The sequence below is a fragment of the Panthera onca genome, chromosome F2, assembly GCF_046562875.1.
Source record: "Panthera onca isolate mPanOnc1 chromosome F2, mPanOnc1 haplotype 2, whole genome shotgun sequence".
Taxonomy (NCBI): Eukaryota; Metazoa; Chordata; class Mammalia; order Carnivora; family Felidae; genus Panthera; species Panthera onca.
In genome coordinates, this window is record NC_138356.1 from 17,481,335 (window position 1) to 17,503,915 (window position 22,581).

The window sequence follows — 22,581 nt, forward strand, 5'->3', positions numbered from 1 at the left end:
GAGTGTGAAGTAAGTCAGGGAGAGAAAGACAAATACCATTATGATTTAACTCATACATGGAATTTAAGGAACAAAAGAGATGAAAGGATGGGAGGGAGAGAAAAAAAGAGAGAGGGAAACAAACTGTAAGAGACTCCTAATGATAAAGAACTGAGGGCTGATGGAGGAAGGTGGGGGAGGAATGAAAGAGATGGGTGATGGGTATTAAGGAGGGCACTTGTTATGATAAGCACTGGGTGTTGTACATAAGTGATAAGTCACTGAATTCTACTCCTGAAAGCAATACTGCACTGTACGTAAACTGACTAGAATTTAAATAAAAATTTGAAGGGGAAAAAAAAAGAAATAATATCAGTTATTACAAAATCTACCTGAAAACAAAAGAGAAACAAACACTTCTCAACTCTACTTTATGAAGCCAATATTACCCTTATTAAACAGTCATTACAAGACAACTACATTCTGGGGTATCTGGGTGGCTCAGTTGGTCAAATGTCTCTCTTGATTTTGGCTCAGGTCACGATCTCTCGGTTTATGGGATCGAGCCCTGTGTTGGGCTCTGCTCTGATAGTGTGGAGCCTGCTTGGGAATCTCTCTCCCATTCTCTCTGCCTCTCCCCAACTTATGCTCTCTCTGTCTCTTTCTCTCTCTCTCTCAAAATAAATAAACATTAAAAAAAAATTACATGCCATCATACCCACATAAGTCACAAAACACTCAACAAAATAAGTGATTTGAATCCAGCCGCAAAGTTGACTCAACATCCAAAAATCAATATAATTCACCCTATCGATAAACTAAAGAGAAAAACCATAAGATCATCTCAATAGATGCAGGAAGAGAGCACCTAATAAAATTCAACATCCATTCAAAATATAAATTCTCAGTAAACTACCAATTGAAAGGAATGTCTTCAAGCTGAAAAACCTAGAGGCTGAATGCTAATGCCTGCCCCCAAAGATCAGGAACAAGGCAAGGATGTCTGCTGTCACCACTCCTATTCCACAATGAACTTATAGCCAGTGCAATAAGGCAAGAGAAAGAAATACAAGGCATACTAACTGAAAAGGAAAAAAATAACTTTTTTACTTGCAAAAGATATGATAACCTACATAGACAATCCCATAGAATCTGATCAAAAGCTACCAGAATATGTGAATTTAGCAAGTCACAGGATACAAGGTCAATGCATAAAAATCAATTTTCTATGCACTAGCAAAGAACAAAAGGAAATTGGAATTTTTAAAAAGCATCTTTTACAAGCATTCCCAAAACACGAAATATTTAGGATTTCCAAGAATTGTATACTGAAAATTACAAAATTTTGATGACAGAAATTAAAGAACGCTTAAATAAATGGAGAAATACAAAGTTTTCATGAAATCAGAAGAATCGATGTAAAAATATCAATTATCTTCAATTTGATCTATATAGTCAACAAATCACAGTAAAAATCCCAGATTTTTTTTATAGAAACTGAGAGGTTGATTCTAAAATTTATATGGATAAGCAAAGCACCTAAAATATCCAAAAAATTTTTTTGGTAAAGAATAAAGATGTTTGCAATGACATACACAGAGCTAAAAAGTATTATGCTAAGTAAAATAAGTCAGAGAAAGACAAATACCATGTGATTTCACTCATGTGGAATTTAAGAAACAAATGAGCAAAGGGAAAAAAAGGGGGGTGAGGGAGAGGCAAATCAAGAAACAGACTCTTAACTACAGAGAACAAACTAATGGTTACCAGAGGGGAGGTGGGTGGGGGATGAGTTAAATAGGTTTGGGCATTAAGGAGTGCACTTGTTGTGATGAGCACTAAGTGTTGTATGGAAGTGTTGAATCACTATATTGTATACCTGAAACTAATTATTACACTGTATGTCAACTGGAATTTAAATTAAAACTTTTAGAAAATAGAAAAAAAAAGAATAAAAATGGAAGACTCATACCAACTGATTTCAAGAATTACTATAATGATACTGTAATCAAGACTACAGTATTTGTTAAAGGAGAGACATATAGATCAACAAATCAGAAAATAGTATCTAAAAACAGACCCACATATACATGGTCAATTGATTTTTAAAAATAATTTTACTGATGCTATATTTTGCATATACACTTTTCAAGTGTATAACCCATGGTCAGTTGATTTTTGATGAAGCTACCAAAGTAATTCAATGGACAAGGCATACTGTTTTCAACAAACAAGTGCTGGCACAATTGGATGTCCATACATAAAAAAATGAACCTCAACTCATACCTTGTGACATATAAAAAAATCAACTTGAAATAGATCATAAACCTAAATATAAAACCTAAAACTATAAAAACCCCTAGAAGAAAACATAGAAGAAAAATTTTGTGACCTTTGATTAGGTAAGGATTGTTTGGATAGGGCACAAAAAGTATAAATCATGAAAGAAAAAAAATTGTTAAATTGGTTATCAAAATTGAAATCTCTGATCTTCAAAAGATACTGTTAACAGAATGAAAACACCAATTACAAACTGGGAGAAAATATTTGCAGAACACTTACCTGATAAATGATGTGTGCCCAGAATATATAAAGAACTCTCAAAACTCAACTTAAAAAAAAGATTCAAGCCAATTTAAAGATGAGCAAAGGATGGGGTGCCTGGATGGCTGTCAGTTGAGCGTCCGGCTTTGGTTCAGGTCATGATCTCACATTTCATGAGTTTGAGCCCCACATAGGGCCCACTGGTGTCAGCGCAGAGCTCACTTCCGATCCTCTGTCCCACTCTCTCTGCCCCTACCCTAATCACAATCTCTCAAAAATAAATAAAACATTTTAAACAAATGAGCAAAGGAAGAAGTAGGAAGCAAATAAGCATATGAGAAGATGGTCAACATCATTGGGTATTAGGGAAATGCAAATTAAAACCGCTATGAGAGGGGCGCCTGGGTGGCTCAGTCGGTTGAGCGTCCGACTTAGGCTCAGGTCATGATCTCGCGGTCCGTGAGTTCGAGCCCCGCTTGGGGCTCTGTGCTGACCGCTCAGAGCCTGGAGCCCGTTTCAGATTCTGTGTCTCCCTCTCTCTCTGCCCCTCCCCCTGTTCATGCTCTGTGTCTCTCTGTCTCAAAAATAAATAAACGTTAAAAAAAAAAAATTAAAAAAATAAAACCACTATGAGATAGTACTATAAACCTATTAAAATCGTTTTAAAAACAAAAACTGATACTACCAAGTGTTGGTAAAGAAAGATACAGAGCAACTGGAACTCCAATGCAGTGCTAGTAAGAATAAAAAATGATCCCGCTACTTTGGAAAATGGTTTGGAAGCTTCTTATGAAGATAAACATACACTTACCATATGACTCAGCAATCCCATTCATAGGTATTTACAAAAGGGAAGTGAAACATATGTCCACACACAAAGACCTGTTCACAAATGTTTATGGTGGCCTTATCCATAGTAGACCAAAACTGAAAATAATCCAAATGTCCTTCAATTGGTTATGGATTTTTAAAAATGTGACATATCCATGTCCAATGGAGTATTACTCAGCATAAAAAACAATGAACTACTAATATATGCAACCAGATAGATGAATCTCAAAAGCATTAAGCTAAAACAGAAATTGGCAAATTTTTCCTGTAATGGAACAACACAGTAAATACTTTATGTTTTCAGACTATATAGTCTCTGTTACAACTATTCAACTCTGCCATTGTAGTGTGAAAGCAGCCTTAGACAATGTGAGTATGGCTGTGTTCTTTTTGGCTGTGTTCTGATAAAACTTTATACACAACGGGCAGCAGGCCTGATATGGCCCACAAGCAGTAGTTTGCCAACCCCTGTGCTAAATCAAAGAAGCCAGACACAAAGGGTTGTATTATATTAATCCATTTATATGGCAATAATGAAAAAAGCAAACATAAAGAGACAGAAATAAAATCAGTGGTTGTCAGGGCCTAGGGGTAGGGGTAAGGGATTCATTAGAACGGAGCACAAGGCAACTTTTTGGAATGATGGAAATGTTCTGTATCTTGACTGTGGTGGTGGCTACTGGACTGTATATGTTTGTCAAAATTCATATTACACTGAATACCTACAAAGGGTGAATTTTACTATATGCAAATATGCTTCAACAATCCTGTCTTAGAAAGAAAGGAATGAAAGAAGTAAGATCAAGGGAGAAAGGAAGGAAGCCAGCCATTCTTTGGTCCCTGATTCAAATAAAATAAAAGAAAAAAAAAAATGGAGACAATCAAAAATCAAGGAAATTTAAACACTCACTGGATATTTGGTGATGTTTTAAAAATTATTTTTCATATTTTTAATATGTGATAATGGTATTGTATTTTTTTAAGGAAAGTTCTTACTTTTAGAGATACATACTAAAGTTCTTACAGATGAAATTATATTATGTCTGGATTTATTTTAAAATAGTCCAGTTGATGTAAATAGAAATGTACTGAGAATTGCTGAAGACAAGTGGTGGGTTAACAGGGGTTCATTGTATTATTCTTGCTACTTTTACATATGTTTGAACATTTCTACAACAGCCAAGTTGGGATGTTTTTGTAAGAAGGAAAAAAAGTATGTAAGAGATAAAATCCATAAATAGTGACTGTGCACTTAATGTCTACAGAGGTCCGGTAGGTGAAAAAATGAGAAAAGCCAGAGTGATAAAGTCTGGGGCCAAAATTATTCACATCAAATCTTTGAAAAAACATGTGAGATCCAAACACACACACACACACATTGCCAACATTTCTCTTAAGACCTTAAAACTCTGAAGTTGCATACTTGCATATATCTTTACAAACAATGCATACACAATATGAGAAGTTAAATATATAAAATGAACTATTTCTTAAAATCCAGAAAACACTGAGGTATATAAGAATAGCCAAAACACAACAACAACAACAACAACAACAACAACAACAACAACAAAAATACTGTATTATTATCTGGTTCTCGAAGTCACTAGCATTACAATCAATTCTGCTTCTAATTTCACAATTTGTCCTTAGAATCATATACATAATTTAATGAGAAAATAGGAGCAAGAAAGTGATAGGAGACTTTTTGTAATATTATAGCAGAAAATACAGCTGACCATATCAAGAGAATAATCCACTTTAATTAGGCAGACTGCTGAAGAATATATACCTAAAATAAATGTTGGAAATAGCCTTATTTTTATTTAATTTTTTTGTTTCAGAGAGAAAGCAAGCATGAGCAGGGGAGAGGGGCAGAGAAGAGAGAAAGAGAGAGAATCTTAAGTAGGCTCAGCATCTGTCACATAGCTCAACAAAAGGCTTGATCCCATGACCCTGGGATCATGACCTGAGCCAAAATCAAGAGTCGGATGCTCAACCAACTGAGCCACCCAGGTGCCCTGGAAATAGCTTTTAGAAGAATACTATCTGATCTTTCTTAATCTTATAATAGCTTAAATGGAGATATTATCTAAGAATAAAATCATATATTAACTATACCCATGGTTTTCTTCATAATATTGTAGAACACTCCACCCTGCTGGAACATGTGAGGAAGCCCCTTTGCATAAGACCATACATCTTCTCCTGTAAAATAAAAACAAACAGTATTAGCAACAAACAAAAGAATTCCACCCAGGGTTGCTTAATGATTAACCTTGAACAGAGATTGCAAGGTAGATCTCCTAAATAAGTGATGCAGCTTGGTATAACATAAGGAGATGATATGGAGTGATGGGACTGCGGTAAACTAGAAAACCCATGACCTATCTAAAGGTGGCAGCCACTGACTGCCAAGTGCTATCATAGCAGAGTGTAAGCCCAATGTTTTAAGACCATCTGGCTTTTTAGAAGCCAGAAAGCTAGGTTTTTCATGTGAATTCTCCCTATTTTTAAATGTAGAAACTAATTCAAAAATGTCTTTAAAATTGCATGAGTCAATACTGGGCATATGAAACAAAATATACCTGAAGACTCAATCCAACTCAAAGGAAAGTATTTCTCAACACTGAACTAAACCAACAGAGAGAGTGATAGGAAGATATTTATTTTTAACAAGTAGAATACAGAACATTCTATATTTATGTTAAAACTAAACAAAAATAGATGGAAGAGGCTAGGGAGAAAAGTCTATAGGTAGACTGAAGATAAGTAATTGATGTTGTATTGTGTTGTTCCAAAGTTGACTTTTTTAAATAGAAATTTAGAGGGGAAATGACTTGTTGAAGAGATTTAGAATAACCTTTAGAAGTCCACAAAATGTCCCCAAGCAAATCACCATTTCACAAAAATATTTTTTCAAGAACATCCTTTGACAGTGACTATTCAATAAGAAGTTTCAAATAAAAAGTTAAGAATGATAATCACTGTTCAAAAAGGTAATAAAGAATGGAAAGAACGTAATAGTTACTTCTGGTAACTACAGGAATGGTTGTTTTTGTTTCCTTATACTTTCACTATTTTCTCATCTGATAATGTACATGTACGATCAGAATTTTTTAAGTTAATCTTAACAAAGAAAGGTTTTTATTTTTCCTACTAGAAGATTATACTGTGTCTGAGTTTTGAATGGAGGTTACTGATGATGAGGCTTAATCACTATGTACATGTAATCTCTCAGAGCTCTAACCCCTTCCCACATTTATAAACAAGAATAGGAATTTGCATGGCAGTTGGCAAAAGTTATTCAGTACATCAGTTTAAAGTATGCAAATTTTAAAAGGCCAGGCACTTAAAGTTTCAGTTGAATAGAACATTTACTTACACACAAACACTTCATTCATTAATGATACAGTATTACCAGAAAATGGCTAAATTTAAGGGTGGGCATACAAATTTAAAATTTTAATATTAATAAAATCCCCAAATACAGAATGTTAATAACTTCTAGTAGAAGTTCTGGTTGCTGAATTTATCATTAGACTTCATTTGGATGAATTATTTCTATGATAACCTTTCATTTACTTATCAATATTACTTTGTACTATTTTATAAAATATCAGAATACAATTTATTTGGAAAACATAAAAAATTATAATGGTAGCACTTAAGTTTTTTTGGTAAAAGTCTGAACAGGTCTCAAATTAGGGAAATCTTCAGAATTGACCACCATTAAATACTAGTAAAAAAAAAAAAATGACATTTCTTAGTGCTTTACATAACTTAACTATTCCTATTCCTTAACTATTCCAGAACTCTAACCAATTAGAACTCTGTTGTCGTGGTTATTAATCTTGTTTTCATTCTGTCCCTCTAAGGATCTTTCTTTTTTTTAATTGTTCCTAAGGACCCTTTTAAGACACTATATTCCTATGCTGCCTCCTTCATTACATTTGAATACTACAGATATACAGATATACTGTTTGTCTATGTACTACATCAGAATTTTATTCATTAAAGTTTTTTTTTACTCTCTCCATCTCCCAAGAACCAAATTCACCCCCTTTGAGAGCAATATGTGGTCCCACTGAGTATGCATGCTCTGTTGCTTAAGGGAAGGATAAATAAATCAAAACCTCTATTATCTACCCAGCTTTGAGCTGGAACTTTAGTTTCATTTTCTCATCACAACTAAGTCCTATTTTACAGAAAAAGAAACAAGCTCAGAGTTTAAGCAATTCTCCCAAGATCAAACAGCTAGTAAGTGGCAGACCCAGGATTTGAATCCTGTGTATCATTCCAAAGCTTAGACCTACCCTTTCCATTGATATTAAACCTCTACCAGAGGTCAAATTGCGTTACTACAAATTTGACAGAACTATCCGCAGTCTTTTCTTACAGAAATCCATGGCATCAACAACTGGTTAGGAGGAAAAAGTAGGCAAATTATTTCCTTTGGTATACAGATACTTCCATTTGTTGGCAATAGAACCAAAAAAAAAAATTAGAGGTCAGGAAAAATGGATTGTGACATTCTGCACAAGAGCCCCATTAGCATCATATGGCTCTCCACTGCATTTGTCTCCATCAATTCTACAGTTGCCCTGGTTCAGGCCTGTCTCCTATTCGAATTACTGCCACCATCTCCTTAACTGGTTTTCCCTCCAATCTTGTTCTCAAATCCCTCCTCCATAATACCTTCAGAGTTGCACCTTTAATGGTTCCCCAAAAAACATAAGGTGAAGTCCAAGCTCCTTTTTCATGGCAGATAGACTAATCCTTGCATTCTCTCCTATCCCACATCTCACATCATACCCTAACTTGAGTTTTACAAAGCAACACCACCAAAATGCTCTCTGGTTCCCAATGGCCAATAATTGCTATATATTCTTTAAAACTCAATTTAGGTGTCACTTTCTCTAGCATTCTTCAGAGTGGTGGATAGGTAGGTACCTTCCTTGCTACTCCTATGCATATGAGTACCACAGCCCTCATCACACTACATGGTAATTTAGTGTATTTTTCTGTTTCCCCTTCTAAACTAGCCTTTCAAAGTCAGGAAAAGGTCACTGGTCTATCTGACTTTCTATTTCCAGGGCCTGGCACAGTGGTAGGTAGACAGTATCATTCTTAACATTCATTGAATGAATGTACATGAATGAATAGTATAAATGACGTTTTTCCTTTTAACAGTGCCTCAAATAAGTTCAGAAAAACTTAACTGAAGCAGCACCATGATAACTGTTCTTCAGTGTCAATACTGATAAAATATAACTAATGGAACCATCTATACCTCTTCATGAATCTAATAAAAAAAAAATCACAGCAAAAACAAAGGAAAAGACTTTTAGGTACAAACTTCCAGTTATCAAATAAATAAGTCATGGGAATTTAAAGTACAGCATGGTGACTATAGTTAATACTGTATTGTCTATTTGAAAGTTACTAAGAGTTATCTTACAAAAAAGGGAAAGAATTATTTTTCTACCATTTCATTAGAAAGCAAACTTTTGGAGAATAGGAAAAGCTTGGTAAAACATTGAACAAATATTGTATTAATTCATATTCTTGTTAGTCCTCAATTAATTTTACTTTTATTTTATTAAAAAAATTTTTTAAATGTATTTATTTTGAGAGAAAGAGAAGCAGAGCACACAAGCAAGGGAGGGGCAGAGAAAGAGGGACAGAGAGAGAATCCCAAGCAGGCTCCATGCTGTCAGTGCAGAGCCCAATGTGGGGCTCGAACTCACAAACCGTGAGATCATGACCTTAGCTGAAGTCCGAAGAGCCGGATGCTTAACCAACTGAGCCACCCAGGTGTCCCAATTTTACTTTATAATTCATTTGTTTCTCCAGAGTGAACAGTAAAATATTTATATTCAACATATTGTGTGTATGTATAAATGTAGAAAAAAGTCTGTATCACCATCAATAATCTCTGTCCAAACTTTGTCTTCCTCAAATCCTTCCTCCTAAAAATCTTCAGTTCTCCTATCTAAGTTATATATGGCAGTGATATTACAGATGGTTTTTCTTTTGGTTTATCTGATTTTTTTCCTCTTTAAGAAGCAATATTTAAATTTTAAAAAGCATGTTAAAATGAAACATTTTTAAAATTTTCATTTTTCTAACTTTTACTACTAATAAAATCATGGGGTTAAAAGTGGGCTTTAAGCTCATCATTCCAATCTTTTTTTTATTTGGGGAGGAGGGGCAGAGGGACAGACAGAGAGAACCCCAAGCAGGCTCCACACTAAACAATGTGGGGTTCAATCCTACAACCCCAGGATCATGACCTGAGTTGAAATAAAGAATCAGACGCTCAACAGACTGAGCCACACAGGCACCCTCGTCATTCTAATTTTCTAACTAGATTTTTAAAAAGGCAATTTGAAGTTTCTACTTTGCAATTTATAAAGTGAGCAAATTTTAAAATCTAACACCTATATTAAATTTATTTATGTGTTTTTATTGAGGCATAATTGACGCACAATGTTACATTAGTTTCAGGTGTATAACACGGTGATTTGACAACTCTATAGGTTATGCTACACTCACCATAAGTGTAGCTACCACCATACACTATTACAATACCGCTGACTATAGTCCCTAGGCTTTAACTTTCATCCCCATGACTTTTTCATTCTGCAACTAGAAGACTGTACCTCCCATGCCCCTTCACCCATTTGGCCCACCTCCCATCCCCACGACCATCAGTTTGTTTTCTGTATTTATGGGTCTGTTTTTGCTTTTTTGTTTTGTTTTTTAGATTCCGCATACATGTAAAATCATATGGTATTTGTCTTACTCTGTCTTATTTTACTTAGCATAATACCCTCTAGGTCCATCCATATTGTTGCAAATGGCAAGATCTCATTCTTTTTTTATGGCTGAGTAATGAAATGAAATATATTTTTAAATGCCCCCCCCCTTTATATTTTTAAAGATGCCCAAAGGTACTAAACATTAACTCTGAACTCCAGTATCTATGACCATAAAATAAACTGGCCAAAATGTAAATTTAAACTAGGAACATGGGACTGTTTCTACTAGAAATACTCCTACAGGTATTCATTAGCTGAAAGAACCATTGCCATCACTCCACCCTTCTTGCAGATCCTCCCATCTAAAAATGTATCTACTTTATCAGTAGTCAAAACCATTTCTAAGAAAGGCATGCCTGTTTTTCTCCTTATACTGAATCCCTAAAGTATATCCTGCCCATACAACTTTTAGCAGCATCATTAGCATTAAATAATGTATTTATCACACACACACACAGTCTCTGGGGAGTAAAAATGTTACAGGCAACTATCATATTTTACTTTATACACACTTAAATTCTTTGAATTTTTAAAAATATTATCTTATAACTGAAAAATATGAAGGAAAATAAAAAATATCAAAGTAGCTAAGCACAGAAAGGAACAGAATCAATGTTTAACTTAATCTTCAAAGTATGACAGTATAAATTCATGTATAGACTACTATCTCTGCCTTTGAGTAGTTTATAATAAATACGGTGGGGTAAGCAAATGAATAAGTAAACCAACAAATAAGATAATGGAAACCTGTAATAGGTGCTATAAGAGAAATGAACTGGGTACCATGAGAGAGGGGGCCTACTTAGAGTGGTTAGCAAAGGTCTCTCAAACCCTTAGAAAAGGTAGTCAGGAGAAAGCCTCTCTAAGGTGGTATTTAAGCCTACACCTAAATGAGAAGGAGCCAACAATTCAAACAGCATAATGCTTGATGAACTATTTTCATAACAGCTCAGTTCACATCTGGTAATTCACAAAGTAATTTCTGCATTTTGAAATTTGCAATTTTATAAATAAGCCCTGTCATTTTCCATTTTCCAGTCCTCTCCAAACTAAACATCAATAGTTCTCCAGCACTCTTTACATAAGGTTGTGTGTATATATAACTATCCCCAAACTGACATTTTTACCAACACATCAGTTTTTATTAAGAATGTCTTCTGCATAATTCAAATACAATTATAAGAAAATTAGAGGTAAAAAAACTAATGTTTAATACAGGGACTAATACAGGCCACGCAGTGTCTTAGTACACTACAGCAGAAAGTCTCTCAAGTGCTACACTATGAAATTAGCAAAACACTCTTTTTATGCTCAAATTTTGTGTTGGGAATAGAAGATTTAAAGAGATTTGTGTATTGAGAAGGGAAGCAACATAAATGTTGGAGGTAAAGAGGAAAGGGATCATAACAAGAAGACACTACCTTACTGAACTCATTGCAGTCAACAGTCTAGTAGTACTCAGATATTCAGGTTGAGAAACCTCAAACTAAACTCAAAAAGTGACCAATTATAAACCAGAACTACATTTTACTAATTTGCATTATAAAATATATTATTATGCTAATCAGACTTTTACAGTACTGATCATAATCTCACCCTTGCCAATTTATTTATCTACAATGGAGAACACAGTCTTCTAAGTGAAGACTACAGGTATGCTCTCACCTGTACATCACTACTTAGGAAGTTAAATGAATGATCAGAATACTTGATGAATACAGAATCCCTAAACGGATACAGTTCTTTCAGCCAGGTCATGGTGAGGACTGATCAAATATTCCAGCCCCTAGAGATTATCTTTCTAGTTACCAGAATTTTCATGAACCCCAGATGATGTATCTTTTCCCTTTGTACAGTAGTGTATAAACAGTGCCAAATTCTGCTTTTCAACTCTTTTTCAATGTTCAATGCTGACCATCCATTCCATTTCTGCTGACATAGCCTTTCTTTAGACATGTTAATGTCATCTATTTAATCCAATCAAAAACATTCAGAGTGCCTACAACCTGCTGGGCACTATACTAGGTACTGAGCATCCAAGGTTAGATAAGAAATGAGCCACATCCTCAAGAGTTCATCTTCTACTGAGGAAGACCTTTTCTTTTCCTGTTTTTGACCTGGGAGATTGCCAGTTTTTAAACTACCTTCTGCATGTATCTAATTTTATCCATTCTTTGCTGATGTTACTTGATTTTCACAGTTCTAGGAGGATTTTACTGTTGCCCTGTGTATCAACCACAAAAGGCATTTTGTAAAGAGGCAACTGAAGTATCGGGGAGTTAAGCAGCTTGCCTGAATCACTAATAAGTAGTGGAGCCAAGATTCAAATTCTAGGTCTTTCTGACTCCAAAGATCACACAATCTTTCCTATATTTCATGCAGTCTCTAAGAAACTAAAAACTCTAAGAGATAGAAATACACAAAGTGCCTAGTACATTTCTTGACATATCCCCGATTTGATGGCTATGTCTGCCAAAATAAAATCTACAATATCAATATCAAGTTATTAATGTGTACAGGGCTTTTAGATCTCCTATTAACTTCTAGGCCCCCAAATTTAACAAGCCAGGAATAATCTTTATTTTGGTAGGTCAAGGCCCAACTCACTGATACTTAGTACTCTTAGAAAACAGAATCAAAACCCAGATCACTTTTCTAGTTAAAAACTCTAATCTCAGCAAAAATAAGGCTCTTCTAATATGTAATATAAATTTTAACTCTACTTTCAGCCTTAGTAAAGCATATTAACAGTGATTTAAAAACAAAGAGTAAGCAAATAAAAATAATGTAAAAAGTGCACCATTGGATCATATCCCAAATCATCTAAAGCTTTAGTTTACATATTTGGTTGATATTTTTAATTTATGCTGAATTATTAAAAAGAAATGCTTCTTAAGAAACACATTAACATCCACCTCTGTTTCTTGTATTTCTCATGAGTGATAATAGTACAATATGTTTGAAAGCAAAGAGTCACTGAGCAAGGAAATTACTTAAACACAAATCCTAATGTACAAATAAAAATGTGATGAACTAGGAAAGGAAGAACAGGAAATGGAGGACAGAGACTATTAGGTGGGAGTGCAGTGAGAATATAAACACCAGAAACTGCAATTCATCAAACAGGAAGTCCTGAAATCACATGACATGCAGGAAAAGAAAATTTTAAAATAAATGAAAAGGGACAAAGTGACCAGGCTCAATACAGCCCTAGGGGGAAAATATTTTAAAAGACTTTAAATAGATACATTATAAGCTATTAAAAAAATATGAGAATAAATTATATTTAAATAATCTGGTTACAGTTAATGGACTACTTTCACTTTCTTAGTTGTCCTAATGTTTACTCAATGGAGAATCATGCTAACATCCATCTATTTAGGAGGAAGAAAATAATCTCTTCCTAAAATATTTATATAATCAAATCGTTTTTATAATGATCACAGATTGTTTTTCATGAAGACAACAGAAAAATATTCACAATTAAGAAATACCATCTGAGTTAAAATGATCTTACCCATTAATGTTGCTAAAAGACACAAGGAGTACATTTCTTTGTCAGCTTGCTCCTGAAGTTCCTTGGATAGTTTACCAGTAACAGCAATCTCTTCTTGTTTCACAGTGTGGGCAGAGTGTGCTGCAGCAGACTGACCACCTTCCGCTTTACTTTTTAGAATCTCTATTGTAATTCTGTCACCATGCTGTAAAGGAACCGGCTCCTTTTCCATTCCTGCCTGGGGTGGCATTAACTCTTTAGGAGGAAAGCCATATCGAATACACTGTAAATATGGAGGAATGTTAAATTCTCTGGCTATGCTTTCCTGAAGTTCAAAAAAGGTTGTTGAAGATTTAAGTGTAACCATGGACTGTCGTCCATCATTAGTTGTTATTCGGATCTTCTTTTCCTTTGAAGTTGTTGGTGAATATGGAGCCTTGGTAGGGGTAGCAGGTGCAGAGGACGGACCATCACGAATGGTACTAGGAGAAACAGTCCTGGGTTGCCCTTTTTGTTCTTGTTTTAACTTCTCTGTTTTCCGTTTCTGCATTACAGCAGCCTGTTCCGTAATATTCTGTTGAATAGTTCTTTCAGTTTTACTCATGTTTAACTCCTCCTTGTGCAAAGTTTTTGTTTTCTGTCCAGTAAGAATAATTTTAGTTGGGAGCTGAGACTCTGACTCTTGTCCTTGTACATCTCCAACTCTTTGGGCATGAGCACCATCTATATTTACAGGAGTATAATCATCGGGATTCTTTTTGGCAGTCTGATGCAGTATAGTATGGACAACTTTCTGAACTAGGATTTCACTCCCAAATTCACCTGGAAAGTGCTTGGTAACAAGTTTCATTGCAACATCATAAACATTACTATTCAAAGATGAATCACTTTCATACTGGAACCAATATACTGTTTCTCTGACCACTCTTCCACCCCATTCCAAAGTAATAGGAAAAGCTTCTGGTAGATTGTCATACTCTTTACCATCCCAAAAATGTTTGAATCCACAACCACATTTGCCACCAGTGGACCTAGAATTAGTTCTGTCCCCATCCAAATACACAATAGACCCATCTCCTCTGACCCTTCGCACAGATGTGCCATGGCACCAATTACAGGCTGTCAGGTTACTCAATCCATAGTCTGGTACCAGAACATCTTTCACTGAATCATATGAGCAAACTAAATTGTTCAAGGGAAAGCTATAATTTTTGTCAGGCCTCAGCTGTCCATGAGTACTTTTTGCCAGGTTATACAGTTTCCCTCCTGGAGCCAACCACTCTGGAGGAACATGAAGTTCAGAAAGGGCACCACAGAGCAAACATTTGTGAAGGCGATTATCCATTACTGCTTTTTTAGCAGCTGCTGTAACTTCTTCAGGCTGAACTCCTATCACCCCAGTCCTCCTGTAGAAATACTGATGGACATCAGCAACCAAACTTGGATGGATACCGTGTTTGTCCATAAAGACTTCTTCCATAGCAGCCACAAGCCTCAGTAAGTATTTATCCTGCAAACTTCTGTCTCCTCCAATAACACAACCACCATCCTCCTCAAGTTTAATGTACTTTTTAATAAGGTCCTGAGGCACACCCCATGCTTTAGGCAACAAATTCATAGGCAATTTGGGCAAAGCAGCCCCTTTTATGCCTACCAAGGGGATATAATGGTTTCTACCAGAGCTACTCCATGCAATACAGATTGGTTTGTTCAAATGACCATCTCTCCCTGTGCACTTCTCTGCAGGGATGAGCCCAGGCAGAAAGGTGGCTGAATAATCACCAGAGCTTCTCATGCCACTGAGAGAATCTAGCAGAATAATAGGGCGATGTAATACGTTGGCAAGGCCAAATATGTGGATGTTCCTCAGGCCCAAGGGAACACCCTCAGGTGGTACAAACAGAGGGTCACACTCATTGATAATATCCTCCCATTCAGCGGCATCAATGAAGTCATGGAACAGGGCTTGATACTGGGCCAGGTGCTGCTGAAAGTGCTGTTTAAGATTCTCTCTCAAGGCATGCCAGAAGAGCTCCCGGCCTACTAGGGCACGGGACACAGCATGCACCAAGCAGTGTCCATCCCCGTCCACATGAACGGGAATGAGGCATTCCTGGCTTTTATTGGCCCGCTTGATGTCCTCAAGTGTGTCATGCAAATACAGGAGGCTTCCGGAGCGGTCCTTGCCATAGCCCACTGTGTTAACATGCTCTGGTTCGATGAGGAAGGCGCGGTCACCTAGCAAAGCGCAATCGAACAGTTCGCCCTGGTTCATGTCCCGGAGAAGCTTAGCCCTGCCTGTCTGTTTATCCATTCCATAGCGAGCTAATATGGGCGACAACAATTTGCAGTGGTAGTTAGAAAGGCCCATCACCTTTACCAGTTCCGTGTTCTTCTTGGGTGCCCCTGTCACCCCGAGCAGCGCGTTCCGCAGCAGGTTGTGTAGCACTACGTCCGGGTCGGTCACCTCCTCCACCCCCAGCAGCTGTTGCTGCTCGTGCCGCTGTCCGCACTCGGTACACTCGATGCTGACAGAACCGGAGGCCGGGAAGAACAGACGCGCCTGGCACTTCGGATCCGGGCAGCTCCCAGAGAGGATTCTCCGGTCTCTCCGTTTCGAGAGCCCCCCCGGAGGAGCCGCCGCCGCCGCCGCCGCCAGGGACGGCGGAGTCTGCGGAGCCTCAGGGGGAGGAGGTGGCGGCGGCAGCGGAGGCGGCGGCGGCGGCTGAGACATACCTCTCGGCTCTCGTGTCTCGCTCCGCGTCCCAAGCGACCCTCAAAGGCTCATAGCCCAGACACCCACCGGCCCGACTCTGTCTAGTCCAGGCCCAGGACGAATCACTTTCCTTTCCCTACCAGCTCCTCCTCCTCCTAAGCGAAGGCGGAAGCGCCGGACGTTGTTTCTCTTCTTACTTCTCCACTGCCGTAGCCGTTGCCCGGAACGTAACGGCCACCACCCTACCCAACACTCACACTCACTCGCTCTCGCTCTCTCTCTCCCTCAGACACACAGACATACACGCCCTCACTGGGAGTGCGCAGGCGCAGCTACCGCTCTGCCCTCTGGGAATTAGAGTCTTGCAGCCCCTCTCCGGGCCATTGAATGCTAGGATTTTGGATCCGCAAAGAACTACAATACCGTGAGGCCATGCGGTTCAGCACCCGCGGAGAGGAGGAAGAGGAAGGCAATAGGAAGGGGGGGCAGAAAGGAGATCGTCATTCGTGTTGCTTGCCGGGAGTTGTAGTTTTAACTGGATCTTCTTTGTCGTCTTCCTCACTCTGGGGCTCAAGCAAAAGAGAATGAGAGACCACATTTCCTAGGATGCCCTGCGGTGCGTTCAGCCTCACTTCCCCCTTAGGCGGAGAGAAGGATACAGGGAAGCTTGGTAAAAAACAGAATTAAAGGGAATGGGTGTCGGAAGCCGAGGGTCTGAAGTTCACGACTCATAGAAGGGGAGGGGAATTGAAAGGCTCTCAGTGAAGAAGGTACAGTAAATAAATGTCCAGCGGCATAGCGGGCTGGGAAGTTGAATGAAATGGCCTAATCTAGGCCGGAGGTCGTAAGAGAGAAGGGAGGGGGGCGGGGGGTAAACAATGAATTGATTCTCGGAGTATTTCTTAAGGTCTTTTTTTCTGCCATACTTCTCCTCTCATTCCTGCCGCTATTCCAAGCTACTGAGGCGCCTAAGTCCCCTTCTCTGCCTTATTCCCCTTCTGTATTGAGGGTCACTGAGGCGCCATTTGTTTCCTAGTTCCCTGTACGTCTTTGCAGTTTGCAGTACAAATAACAGTACTTTGGATGCGTGTAGAGTTGTATATACATGCAAAGGCTTTTAACTAGATATAATTTACTTACGGTCCTCTCTTCAAAACTAATAATAGCTATTATTTATTAAGTTCTTAATATATTTCTGCCTCAATCTTTACGTACACATTATCATTTGCTCTTCATAAAAACCTTGTTAGAAAACATGCCCAAAAGGAAGTGACTTCCTTAGGTTCACACAGCCAGCAAGCGATGGTTAGGCATTCAGATCTAGATATGTACCCATATTGCAGACGGGACATAGCAGGAAAGTTTAGGCCAGTATTATATAAAATAATAACTAACTTCCGGTTACTGTTGCTTTATAGTTTACATAATACGTTCACATACATCATTTCATTCTGGCACCAATCCTGTAATACGATACCAGGTATTGTCGACTCCATTTACAGTTATGGAAACAGACTAGGAATTAAGTGACTTGTCCAAGGTCAAACCACCAGTGTATCTCAGACCCAGAGAGTGTTTTTTAATACTATTTTCTACAAAAGAAAAGAGCTGTTAAGTTCACACCTTTTGTTAGGTCTCTGGATCTCTTAGGGGGAGGAGTGATAAGGATGTTTACCCTTAAGGAGGCAACAGAGCTTTATTTTATTGTGTGCTTGGAAATTGCCTCTTCATGCACAACACATTGATATGTTAATTGAAAGCTAGTATTGTTTTAATTATTATTGTACAGTGAGCCCCTTTCACTTATTCTGGAAATTCTTGCTTTCTGAAACCTTAGATAAGTGAACTATCTCAAAATTTCTGAAACGTTTGGGACAAAATAGATACATCAGTGCAGTCCATGAGGCCATTTGAGTCTTCTGTAGCTGCCAAGGGAATTGTTTACCTTACTAGGTTTTTTGGGTAAATAGAATTTGATGCTTTGAAATGAACCATCTGTGAGACACTCCTAAAAGGTATTAGTACTGACTTCCACCTTAATTATTGTCTACAGTTTTCTTCAAAAGAAGTGACATGTTTGAAAGAGAAATTATTTAAACGTTATTCTCTTATCCAATTCTCCTGGCCCACGGCACAAATGATGTTACCGTAATACAAGATAGGTAATGTTACTTATCTTGAAAGGGATAATTTTCAATAAAGTTTTTTGGGGCGCCTGGGTGGCTCAATCGGTTGGGTGTCCGACCTTGTCTCTGGTAATGATCTCATGGTTCTTGGGTTCAAGCCCTGCGTCTGACTCTGTGCTGACAGCTCAGAGCCTGGAGCCTGCTTTGAATTCTGTGTCTCCCTCTCTCTCTGCCCTTTCCCTACTCACACTCTGTCACTCTCTGTCTCTCAAAATTAAATAAACATTGAAAAAATAATTTTTTTAAATAAAGTTTTTCTTAATTCATGCAGGAAAAGTTGTTTATTTCTATTCTGACAATAATTTGGTGGTAACTACATACATGGTCTTGGAACTGGTTTTTAATTGAGTGTTTTTAAGTTGAGAAATTGAATATGCCTAGTAGATGGAAATTGTTGTCTACTGTTACTGAGAAGTTACACCTTCAGTGAAATTTTATTTTCATCATACAGAATCCAAAGAATTGAATTATGAAAGCCTCAAAACACATGAAAAATGACAGCAGTGTGCACATGGGCATGCACTTTTATGTTTTGACATCACCAAGCTAAATTTTCTTTACTGATAATACATATGAATAGTGAAATAGATTTTTTAAATCTCATTTGAATATGTCATTCTAAATCACACTTGACAAAATAACCACTTCCCACCTTAACTGAAAAAATGGGTAGCCTTTTGCTGGTTTGTCAAGCACAATCCATTTGACTCATCCAATGTTCATTTCCCCATGTGGAAGTTTGATTAGTTAGAAATACTCTTCCAAAACTAAATCTGACATTTAAACCCATTTGTTACTATAGTTCTAATTTTAAGAATGATACTTTTGAAAGGAAAAAAAATAAAATACCCTGATATAAAGCACAGTTCATAGGAGGAGGGAAAGGAGTTAAGTTTTCGATCAATTCTAGAATTAAATTGGGTCATTTAACCTTCAAGTCACTTAATGAGTCTGTAGATGCAAAGTTCAGAAAGTAAGAAGGCTAACAAAGGGGCATTAACCATGCCACGTTCAATATGTGAATTATTTTTTTACAGGCATTTAGAAGGCATGGGTACCTGTAAAGTAAGAACGTTTTGTTAGGACAAAATATGACATGCTGTTTCTTATAAGGCCATAGGAGTGCAGAAAGCTTCTAACTTGCTTATGTGAGATATACATGCTTCCTTCCTCTTCTTCCCCAAATCCATGATCTTAATTGCCTAATAACTTTTAAAAGATCTTGATGAGATTTCTAATAGTTTTTCTTTTTTTAAAGTTTATTTATTTTTGATAGAGAGAGAGAGAATGTGGCAGGGGAGGGGCAGAGGGAGAGGGAGACAAAATCTGAAGCAGACAGCAGAGAGCCTGATGCAGGGCTCAAATTCATACACCGTGAGATCATGACCTGAGCCAAAGTCAGATGCTTAACCGACTGAGCCACCCAGGAGCCCCACTAACAGTTCTTATTCTCATCTCAGTATTCCCTATGGGAAAATGAGCTGAGCCCCTAATGTTAGCTGCTCTGATATATACCTCTTCTATCACCATTACCCCAGCATCACCTCTATCTGAATTGACAAAATGCAGTTAAAACTGAAACCCTCTTTTTCCCCATAAATTTCTAGTATGGCACTTCTAAAATTCCTGTATTGCTTTTTTTTTTTTTTCAATGTGTATTTATTTTTGAGAAGGAGAGGTGGAGAGAGAGGAAGACAGGATTCAAAGTGGGCCCTGCACTGACAACAGAGAGCCTGATGCGGGGCTTGAACTCACAAACCGTGAGATCGTGACCTGAGCCAACGTTGGACACTTAACCAACTGAGCCACCCAGGCGCCCCTAAAATTCCTATATTGCTTTTAATAAACCTAGTAAATGTAAAAGCAAGAGGCATCCACTTAACAAGAGCATAACCATTATTGTTTTTCTTTTATATCGGAAAAGGAAGGGAATCATATCTTTGGGGATTGTTATAAGTCAGCCACATGCTTTCTTATATGAAAAATATACACCTGTACTAAGAGTTGACTGTGTTCCTCCAGATCTCTACACCAGATAATCAGACTTTGAGTCATCAGCTTTTGTTGAAGCTGAGGGTGGATATGTGAGGGACTTAATTACTGAAGTAGGTATCGTGAGAACTTGAAAGGATGCAGAATGCCATCCCTGATGCCGAGGAACTCCAAGTCTAATAGTAGAAATAGGCTAAACTAAATTGTTCATAAATATAGGTAGAATAAAGCATGTAATCAATCAAAACAGTATAAGAAAATAAATATCACACGGGGCGCCTGGGTGGCGCAGTCGGTTAAGCGTCCGACTTCAGCCAGGTCACGATCTCGCGGTCCGTGAGTTCGAGCCCCGCGTCGGGCTCTGGGCTGATGGCTCGGAGCCTGGAGCCTGCTTCCGATTCTGTGTGTCTCTCTCTCTCTGCCCCTCCCCCGTTCATGCTCTGTCTCTCTCTGTCCCAAAAATAAATAAAAAACGTTGAAAAAAAAAGAAAATAAATATCACAAATGCTATGAAAAATTGAGGGCTTGTTGTAGGAGGAGTGTTTTTCAGAATATTATCTTAGTCTTTAAAACAGTCCTGTGAGATAGGTTTAACTCTGGAAGGTTAACATTATCATCATCATTATTACCACCCAGCTAGCAAGTAGCAGAGCTGGGCTTCAAATCAAGGTTTTCTTCCATGTTTAGTACTCACTCTTTCCACTACATCACAGCTGCTTAGTGATTTGAGAGAGAATTAGCCAAGAAGTGAGTGCAAACTGGTGGCCAGTGGCCAAACTTGGCTTACATGTGTTTTTGTTTGGCCAGCAGCAGTTTAACTTTTTTTTTTTTTTTTTTTTTTTTTTTTTTTTAATGTGAACATCTTTGTGCAGTGGCCAGCAGTTCTCTCTCTAAGGTCATATACCAGGTCCCTTGAGACATATTACCTGCTTGGCTCCAGAAAGCATTTGCGTTTTCTGTGTCAGGCAGTAACTGGCGACAGAGAGGAGATATTCTCAAAAGGCTCATGAAAGGTATTTCAAAGGGTGGAAGAAGGACTTTGTGAACAAGAGTTGCAGAGAGTATTTGAAGAAGAATGATTGGCAGTATTTCTTATTATATAAAGGTGAAAGAGGTCAAGTAGAGTTATAGGTTATGCCTTAGCACCATAGTTTTCAAACTTTAGTGATCATCAGAATCGAATGTAACAGTGGGTTGCTGGGCTCCACCCCAGAATGTGTGCATTTGGGATGGAGCCTGAGAATTTGCATTTCTACCAAGTTCTTTGGTATTGCTGATACTGCTGGTCCAAGGATCACACATGGGAAATTAGTGTTTATCAGACTGTGGGTCATATCTGGGGAAGGACTTAAAACCCAGACTTTGGTTTCTGTTGTTTTAAGTACAACAGGAATTTACATAGAATGTTTAGAAAATAAGAAAAAAAATTAAAATTAGTCTTATCAATTAGAAGGTTACAATTACCATTTTTAATGGACTGTTCAATTTCCTTTTTTCTAAAAGTATTAGGAAACCAAAATTGTATCATCATTATCATCACCATAATAGTAGCTATTAAATTAACACTAATTAGGAATCTATTATGTGCCATGGTCTTTACATATATTTATTTAATCCTTATAATATTTTTTGAGCCAGGTACTATTATTATTATTTTTATTTTACAGATGAGGACTGAGGCACAGAGAGGTTATTTAATTTGTTCAGTGTTTAATTGCTAGTAAGTGGCATACTTAGGATTAAAACCCAAGCAGTCTGGCTCCAGAGCCTGTATGCTTAATCATTATGTTTACTATAATGAGTCTTCTGTCATACTGACCATTATGTTGTACTAGTGTGCTAAACTACTTTTAACCTGAATTGTTTAATCAAATCATGAACAATTTTGATAACATTAAATATTCTTGTCCAACATTTAAAATGAAAGCCTACATTTTTTTCTTTTAAAATATTTCAAACATTTTAAGTGTACAGAAACATTATATAAAAATACTCATGCACCGACTACCAGGT

At 37.5% G+C, this 22,581-nt stretch overlaps 1 protein-coding gene and 1 long non-coding RNA gene across 2 annotated transcripts in view; one reads left to right on the top strand and one right to left on the bottom strand.

Annotated features, from left to right (window-relative positions):
- The window catches only part of VCPIP1 (valosin containing protein interacting protein 1), a 30,418-nt gene extending 13,641 nt beyond the window's left edge, over window positions 1-16,777 (bottom strand). The window contains exons 1-2 of the mRNA XM_060610649.3: window positions 13,696-16,777; window positions 5,476-5,562 (exon numbers count right to left, since the gene is read on the bottom strand). Of these exons, the coding sequence (XP_060466632.1) occupies window positions 5,476-5,562; window positions 13,696-16,408 (2,800 nt within the window). The 5' untranslated portion in view covers window positions 16,409-16,777. The remainder of the gene's footprint in view (window positions 1-5,475; window positions 5,563-13,695) is intronic.
- A 235-nt stretch (window positions 16,778-17,012) lies between these two features.
- LOC132664150 (uncharacterized) overlaps window positions 17,013-22,581 on the top strand; it is a 28,074-nt gene continuing 22,505 nt past the window's right edge. The window contains exon 1 of the long non-coding RNA XR_009603483.3: window positions 17,013-17,160. This is a non-coding gene — a long non-coding RNA (uncharacterized LOC132664150). The remainder of the gene's footprint in view (window positions 17,161-22,581) is intronic.